The sequence below is a fragment of the Pteropus vampyrus genome, unplaced genomic scaffold (assembly GCF_000151845.1).
Source record: "Pteropus vampyrus isolate Shadow unplaced genomic scaffold, Pvam_2.0 Scaffold85, whole genome shotgun sequence".
In the NCBI taxonomy this organism is placed as follows: Eukaryota; Metazoa; Chordata; class Mammalia; order Chiroptera; family Pteropodidae; genus Pteropus; species Pteropus vampyrus.
Genome location: NW_011888866.1, coordinates 8311935 through 8320284, shown reverse-complemented (window position 1 = coordinate 8320284; position 8350 = coordinate 8311935). Strand labels below are relative to the sequence as shown.

General features: G+C 35.8%; 1 protein-coding gene across 2 annotated transcripts in view; it reads right to left on the bottom strand.

Moving 5' to 3' along the window:
- RSL24D1 (ribosomal L24 domain containing 1) overlaps window positions 1-8350 on the bottom strand; it is a 20028-nt gene that overhangs the window by 10342 nt on the left and 1336 nt on the right. For both annotated transcript variants that reach the window (XM_011363460.2, XM_023532571.1), the window contains exons 2-3: window positions 4741-4854; window positions 2979-3051 (exon numbers count right to left, since the gene is read on the bottom strand). In XM_011363460.2, the coding sequence (XP_011361762.1) occupies window positions 2979-3051; window positions 4741-4854 (187 nt within the window). The remainder of the gene's footprint in view (window positions 1-2978; window positions 3052-4740; window positions 4855-8350) is intronic.

Sequence of the window (8350 nt, the reverse complement as noted above, 5' to 3'; positions counted from 1 at the left end):
ATTTTCTTGATTCTAATAATTGCACTGTGGTTGTATGAGAGAATGTTCTATTTTTAGGAAATACATATTAAACTATTTAACTCAAACAGTACAGAAAAAAAAAATAAAAGAGGGAGAGGAGAAAAAGTAAATAAAATGTTAACATTTGGGGAATGTAGATGAAGGATATCAGAGAATTCTACTCCTGCCACTTTTCTGCCCAGTCTGAAATTATGTCAAAATAAAAACTTTTTTAAGTGTAGACTGGAGACGAGCAACACTGGCATCAACTAGGATTTTGTTAAGAAATGCAGAATCTTAGGCCCCATCCAAACATACTGTATTAGAATCTGAATTTTAACAAGATCCCCCAGAAGGCCCCATGGTGTTTTTGGCATTAAGATGATGTATGTATAAATAACTCTAACACGATGTCAACTCTAAATTTGCATATGCTATGGCTTAGAACTAACAATATGCTGGATATGTAACTTTTCTTCTTTCCTTGCCTTTCAGCAAAAATGGTAAAGGCAAGTTCTAGTATTCAGAAGCATTACCTCGCTTTAAAGTTACTCAGAAGGAAAACAAACACAAGAGGCAGGTAAATCCTTCCCAAAGAATAAGACACTGCATTTCTGGATATTCCAAAAGACCAAAAAATTTTAAATGTAAGAAGTATCTAATAGATATTAAAAACTGATCTGCAATACAGAGACACATAACAGATAAAACACAAATTATTCTTGCTTTTAAAGTTCTATTGCTGTTTCTATGGACATCAGCATCTTAACAAAGGTGTTTCAGTCCATACCGCACGTAAGCAATAAATATAAAACTACTGTCAACAGATCAGCTTATAGACAGGATGATATTAAAATAGGGAGTGTGGGGAATCAAAGAGTAATATATTTTTTTCTGGAACACTACTAACAACTTTTATTAATTGTGTAAGTCAGCAGGAAATAGTTTTAAGTTCCAAAAGACTGATACTGTCTACCCAGAAGATCATCTTTGAAAAGTCTATTTTTAAGATCCCAATATGAAAGTACAACAGAATTTATGCAGGGAAAAAAAACTCAATAGAGTACCACTTCTTACAGAATGTGCAGATGTATAAACAAGTGGGAAAAGGGAATGAGACTGTGATAATACCTGAACCAATTACCATCTAACAGAAGCAATAAATAGGAGTACTCAGTAAAATGTACTGAGAGGACAAAGATTGTGTGCACCCTGTTCATCTTTGTATGCTAGAGTCAAGGCTTATTGTTCTAGCATATAAAGCCTTACAGAACACAATAGTATTTCTCATGAACAATGTAAATAACATGAAAGGGTCATAGTAATTGAATAACCACATACAACTAAAATAAGATATGCACCTCAGTTTCAACATCAAGCTGAATACCCACCAAATAAAAGTAGTTATAAAATATGAAAGGGTGATCTGAAGCTGCTATCTTCAAGTGGTTACCAAAAAAAAAAAAAGAGGGAGGCCAATATGAAATAAAATTCAATGGGGTCCAGAAATGCTTTAGGATCTTCCAAGAATATCCTTGACAAGAATGCCTTTTGGAATCAATTTAAGAATCCTATGAAAAATTTGTAACTACGTGAGGTGATGGATGTTAACTAGACTTATTGTGGTGATCATTTTAGAATATATACAAATATCAAATCATTATGTTGTATACCTGAAACTAATATAGTGTTATATGACTATTATGGCTCAATAAAAACAAAGAAAATCCTATGAAGTTATTAATCTCTTTAAAAATCCTTGAGGTTGAATCAGTGATATTTCCTTACCAAATAAACTCAATAAAACTGCTTTTTCAGAAATGAACTCTCCCACTAATTGCAAAAAAAAAAAATTTTTTTTTAATCTGTTTGATTTGAGATATCTTACATTTGTCAGCCTAAGGTACTCTACCTGTTATAAAAAAAAAAAAAAATTTAATTAAAAAAAATTTTAAAGGAGGAATAAAGAAAACACCAAGAAGCAGAATACTTAAGGCTATGTGGAATACGCAATTCCAAATTTGGACTCGATTTCTCCACATAGTCCAGAATGATAAAGCTTTAGAAGGTGTCAAATACTACCACAAAGGCCCACAACTTTTCAATTCCTACCCTGAAGTCTTGTGACTGTGTTGAAAGGGATGCTCTGCCTGTCTGATCCATTACTTTATCAGTCTGATCCATTACAGACTGATAAAGTATGTAGAATTCTAAGCCTTAGAAACTTCTAATTAAACTATATCACCTTCAATCTAAGACTAGAAATAGCTAAAGACTGCATAAAGCAGCCACAGGGAGAAGAAAAGTCAGGGCCAAGGGCCTCAAACACACACAGTGGAATCTATAAGCTGGACTAAGTAAATTTTACTACATGTGGGCTTTTCTTCATTAGTCTCTGCCTACTTCAGAAAAAAAACAAAATAGACAAGAAACGAGATATTACTGCTTTTAATTTCAGTGGGCTATAGCTTCATTTTTACATAAATTAAGCACTTAGAAGTTCTGATAAGCAAATTTGTAATTATCACCTTACGTGCTGCACTTTAAATTTTACCGAAGCACTAAAATTTTATAGGTGTACAAAATACACTGTTTATGACCCTAAATCAAATTATCTAAACTTCTAAAGTATGCTAGGTTTTGTGTATATATTAAGTATGCCACACCCAACCCCAAAAAAGAATTCTCCGTCTCTATTTTTCCCCAACTTTTGGATGTTTTATATCTGTGTGGGCACTTCAAATAATATCAAACTTAGTAATTACATTATTTTTATAATGGACACATTAACCACTTCTGAAAAGGATTTTGAGTAGTTTATAAGACAAATACAACAGAACCATTAAAATGAGAATAAGAGAATAAAAGCTAACCGATAAAAAAGAAAAATTTAATATTTAAGCAAAGTGACATTAAAGTTATGGCAATATCCCAAACTAGTCTCTCTTGAAAATCCCTGGCATTCCCTTGTGACTTACTAGTTTTATTCCACAGCTCTCGCTGGTATTTGACAGGTTCATTTCTACGTTTTTCAAATTCAAATGAATTATCCTGTAAGGGGGAAAAATATCGTTTTTAGAGAGGTATGAAGGAAGCGTTTCTTAAAATTTATTCTCCATTCCAAAGTGTTCGGAGTGTTTCGAACTAGGGACACGTGTTAAGATTCCCCCCTCCCTCTACCCCACCAGGGAGCTATCAGCAAATCCAAGTTTTCGAACTTTTTCTCCTTTACACACCATGATGTACATGATAGATAGCCCTACTGAAAATCTCTCTCTGTATGCAAGTTATCATCTGTATCGCTCACTCAGAGAGGCATATAACAGTCATGGGGATTATAAACAAACTGAAAAAGCTTCCCTAATTCCTCATTCCTAGATGAGACTCACAGCCAGAAAACTTTGCATTAGGCTGGACCATAAGAAATAATCATTTTTCAAAGATGAAAAAAAGAGTTAAACATTGAGAATTTCATATGGGTCAACCAAAATACCTGTCATATTTATATATTTCAATACCTATATACCTTTGTTCTATCATAAAGGTATGAAACTACACATCTTTAAATAAATGTGGTACTACCCTACATAAGCTTCACCCTGAAATTCTTCAGGTCCCCTCTAAATGCAGTTGGTATTTTGCAGTTAATAATCCTAGTTATCTTAAAACATGCAAAACAATTTTGGAAAAGCTACAGTTTTCTTAAAAAAACTACCGGCATTTCTTGGTTTTCAAATCTACCCAACATAGGCATATGGAACAGCGCTAACTCTGTATTTGGCTATTTCATTTATATACATGTGACTCTATTCAGATCACAATAACCTCAGCAGTGACCTACCAGCAAATGACTGTGACTGGCATCCTTCCTTCATTCATACAGTTGCCACTTGCATTTGAGGTACTTGCTTCTTCTCATCCATACTAAAAATTATTTTTGTGACAGTAATTGTGATTTGACCTCGCACCTCACAAAAAATATTCTTTACTGAAAACTTCTGGTGTTAAGGAAGCCAGCAAAGGGCTTCATGGCAACTGCTTAGATACTGCTCTTAAGGAGTAGAGAAGAGGTAAAGAGTCTCATGGGTTTGGTGGAGGAGAAAGTCAAGGAAGGAGCGGACAGTTTAAACATCTTCCTCCTTCAAGGATAGCCTGTGCAGAAGCTTTCACCTCCTCCCTTTGCAGGGGTTGAAAGTGGACAAGCTTAACCAGATCTAGGAATAGCAAATATGATGACGGGGCTCATACATGAAATTCCCTTAGCCCTGACTCCCCACTATTCCTTCTCATGTCAACACTGTATCTAATTTCTCTGTTCTGACACCAAGTCCTGCTAGGGAAATCTAGAAACTGATAAATAGGTTTATTACAAATTTCATCTGAGCCCTCACTGGTGTTCAGGAACTTTTAATCTTTTAACTGTCTCTCAAAATCCCTAATTAGCAATTTCCAACTTCACCTCAATCCATTTAAATGACTTCCTCCTTTGTTTGCAAGAACTAAAAAAAGTTTTCTGAGAATAAGAAAAGTCACTTCTACAAACTGGATTAGGAATTTTTTTCCTTTTCAGAATTCGACAGATTAATGGTTTTTAGGATCACATGAGAATGAGATTACCATATCCAAATACAAGTCACTCATCAATCATGCTATAGGGAGCCTTATGATAGTTAATTAAATTACATACACCCCCCCCCCAAAAAACCCTGAAATTTTAAAAACTATAAAAACTATACTCACCACTGTAAGCTCTTTACCAGCTGCTTTACGGAATGCTTTAGTCCACCTGACCTTACGAGGATTGCGCTTCTTCTTAAAGTTTTTATGGCACTTGGATTTACAGAATCTAAACACCTACAAGAAAAGTTCAAATAGTGAGAAGTCAATACCAGACAAAATATATTGTAAAATCTGAGCAATGACAATGTTTCTCACTCACAATTACTTCTACTTACACCATTTAGAAATGTGTGGACATGTCAGATTACATGGAAATTGAACTATGTTTTGACTATCAAGCATCATCACCACTAAAAGCAGAGGGCCCTGAAAGTATGGTTAAGAACTACCATTTTAATAGAATGAGTAAAACCTTATAATGATCTTGAATAAGGAATAGTTTAAAGGAAAGTCCTTTATTTAAACACTTCACAATTCAGAATAATTCTCAAAAATTCACTTTCTATATACCTCAATGAGGGTAAAAGTTTCAAACCACCACTCTGAAATCTCCTTTGGTTCTTTCCATCCTCACACAAAATAATTTCAAAAAGGACCGATAACTAGCTGTAGATTTATTTTCTAACATATTCATAGATCTACTTGGAAGATTCGCCACTATTTTAATTCTCCACCTTCCTCCCAAATGATGTGATCCTTTAATAGTGCTCACAATTTAATGATACTTCAATGTGCTCCTGAAATGGCTTATTGGGACTCCTTATATACGTCTAAAATGCATTATTTTGTTACTCTGTAAGGTGTTAGAACACATAATTTGTGTGTTACTAGAAGAAATCTGAAGAAAAAAGTGATTTTTTTGAGTTTATGAATCTTGGCAAAAAAATAAATTAAGTTGAATTACCACACCTAGAAGATGTGACCTATAAAAAAAATAGATCAAAATGAAGTATAAACATTTCAAACTAAGTAAGCTTGTGTATATATATCACAAGCCAAAATACTTTTCATTTTATGTTCTATGAGGAACTCCAAGCAGGTGATTATACACACTAGGATATAGTTTTCTTAGAAATGGTCAATATTAGTTTACTCTATCCAGGTACGTATGTCATGGAGAGTCCTCTCTTGAGACTTGAGTGAAAACATATCTACATTCTTGAATTAATTTCAAAGTATCTGGAAAATACAAGAACTGTAGTCTACTGGAGTAACTCACTACGAAATCATTACCAGTAAAATTTCTTTAAGTATTTACAGCCCAAAGTATTATTATCTTTTTAAGTAATGGCCTCTTATGTTTAATGCCTACTAGATAACCCCTAGGCAAATCCTCATTTCTGAGAAATATCTAATGAGAGAGGTTTTGAACTTCCCCTGGGTCTCTCAATTCCAAATATAGCCAATGGGAAGTTACAGGGAAGTCTACTTGAACTCTATACCTAGTAAATGTTATCTGAAAAGCTGAAAAACAGAATAAAGTATCTGATGAGACTAGAGTCATTGGAGATGAGAAGGGGCTTTAACCAGCAAATAAGGCACAACAACTCAATCAGCAAATAAAGCGCAACTACTCTGTGCCTGATGTTACAACAGGTGCTAGGCATACAAAAATAATTAAAACATGAATCCCTACCTTGGGAACTTAGGCTAGCAAGCTAAGTGTGATAAAGTCTCACTTTGCAAGTAAGAGAGAGAGATCAGACTAGGATATAAACAATGGGATAAAGGTATATACGATCATGTATAATATGAAAACACAATAAAGAGGTGATTAAATCTACTGTGGGGTAGCTGGTGGATGAATTATGTGTAAGACAAAGCTTCATAGGCTCAAGTTTCCCTTTTAATCTAGTCCTCTACCAACATCCTCAGTCTTCAACATGCAAACAAATGATCGGTTCACACCTCAGCCTCAAAGTCCTTCAACTCTTTCTTATTCCACTAATTTAGCAAACATTTATTAAGCACTCATTAAGGGTGTATTTTTCCTGTTTGCAAACTATGAGAAAATGTAGAACATTAACACTAATTCTACCTTTAAGAAGCTACCTAAGCTTAAGAGAAGTCTCTTATGAAAAATCGTCTCAAAAGCTAAGAGCATAAAGGTAAGAGGACTAGTTAGGAGGCTAGAAGAGTGACAAGTGCCTAATCTGGAACCAGGGCAGGAGGGAAGAAAGAAAGCAGACACCACTATCCTTTGCAAAGGCAGAATAAATAAGGATTTATATCTAGATACATAAGGTGAAAGATTCAAATATGAACAAACATCTCCGAGATACGCCCATACTTATTCTTCAATAGTGCCTCACAGCCTCTACTTCTTACTTCCCCAATCAACTTTGTTCTGGCTCCACTGGTCTTCCCTAGAGCAGACTGGCTGCCAGCCAATTCAACACCGTCCTTGCTAGCAATATAGACTTCCTCATCAACCTGAATTTCCAATGTGTCTGCCAGATCAACACCAAACTCTAAATAGCTCCCAAAATCTGTTGTTCTAATTCCAATACCTGCTGACAAGCATTGCTGGACAAAAATTATGACCACATCATCTACATAGCCATATTGCCCACTGTGAGTTAGACTCCCACCTGGCAATCATTTGATTCTTTTTATAAATTTTTTTATCATGTTCCTGAAAGCAGGTATTCAAAATCATCTTCTACATGCTCTTTCAAGTTCCCAAACATAGCTTTGGATTCTCATTTTCAGCAAGAATCTTTGCTTATTTAATGAGCTCAGTATCTTCCATCTATAAAAGATGTAAGACAACGAAGTAGGAACTATAATTCTTTAGTATGTCCATCCACATCACCTCTTTAAGGATTCCTAAATGCTCTTTCCCAAAGACTCCCATTCAACAGATCTGGTGAAAAAACAGCAATCTATTATTTAGAAATGCCTAGTGATTCAGAAGCAAATGTAAGAGACCTCAAATTCTGAGAAACGATGTTCTAAAGAAACAGGAATGAGTTTCATTCTGATATGAGAAGATAAATTCATGTATCGCTCACGAAGTCTCTCTCAACTAGGCCTTACGGTATACCTATATGTTAGTATCTTATATTTCCGGACTAATCATTTTGCATATACTTACATTTGTATTTATAGCCTTACCGACTCCATCCCTGTATCACCATACAAAGGGACACAATTCTTTCGTTCTGCGCCTCTGCTCAAGCTGCTCACTTTTCTTCCACTTTACTCTCTCCTCACTTTTCGCGCAAAATTCAAGATCCAGGATAAATATATCCTTTCTGGGCTTCTTCATATACGATCCCCTAAACTCACCTCCAATAACCTCATAATATATAAGTCTACTATTAAGCCACATGCAACATTTCTATCGACCACTACACACTATGGATAGTCCCAAGTCTATGGACACAGATCCTAGCAATGACGCTTGACCAAGCATCCGTTCAACAAAGTTTAGTGAATTGAAAAACTTGGCCCATGTACCAGAGTGGCCGCAGTGCCCAAACACACCCTCGCAATCCCCGTCGGGGCTGGCTGAGGCCGCTCCTGAACCTCATCGCAGCCAGCCTCGCCCAAAGGTGGCCTGGTGACAGCTCCGTTCCCGACGCCCACAAGGAGAAACTTCCCAAGCGGGAGGTCGAGGCCGGAGCTCCTCGCGAAGCCTCCCTCCCTCGAGGGCAGCGTGGAGAAC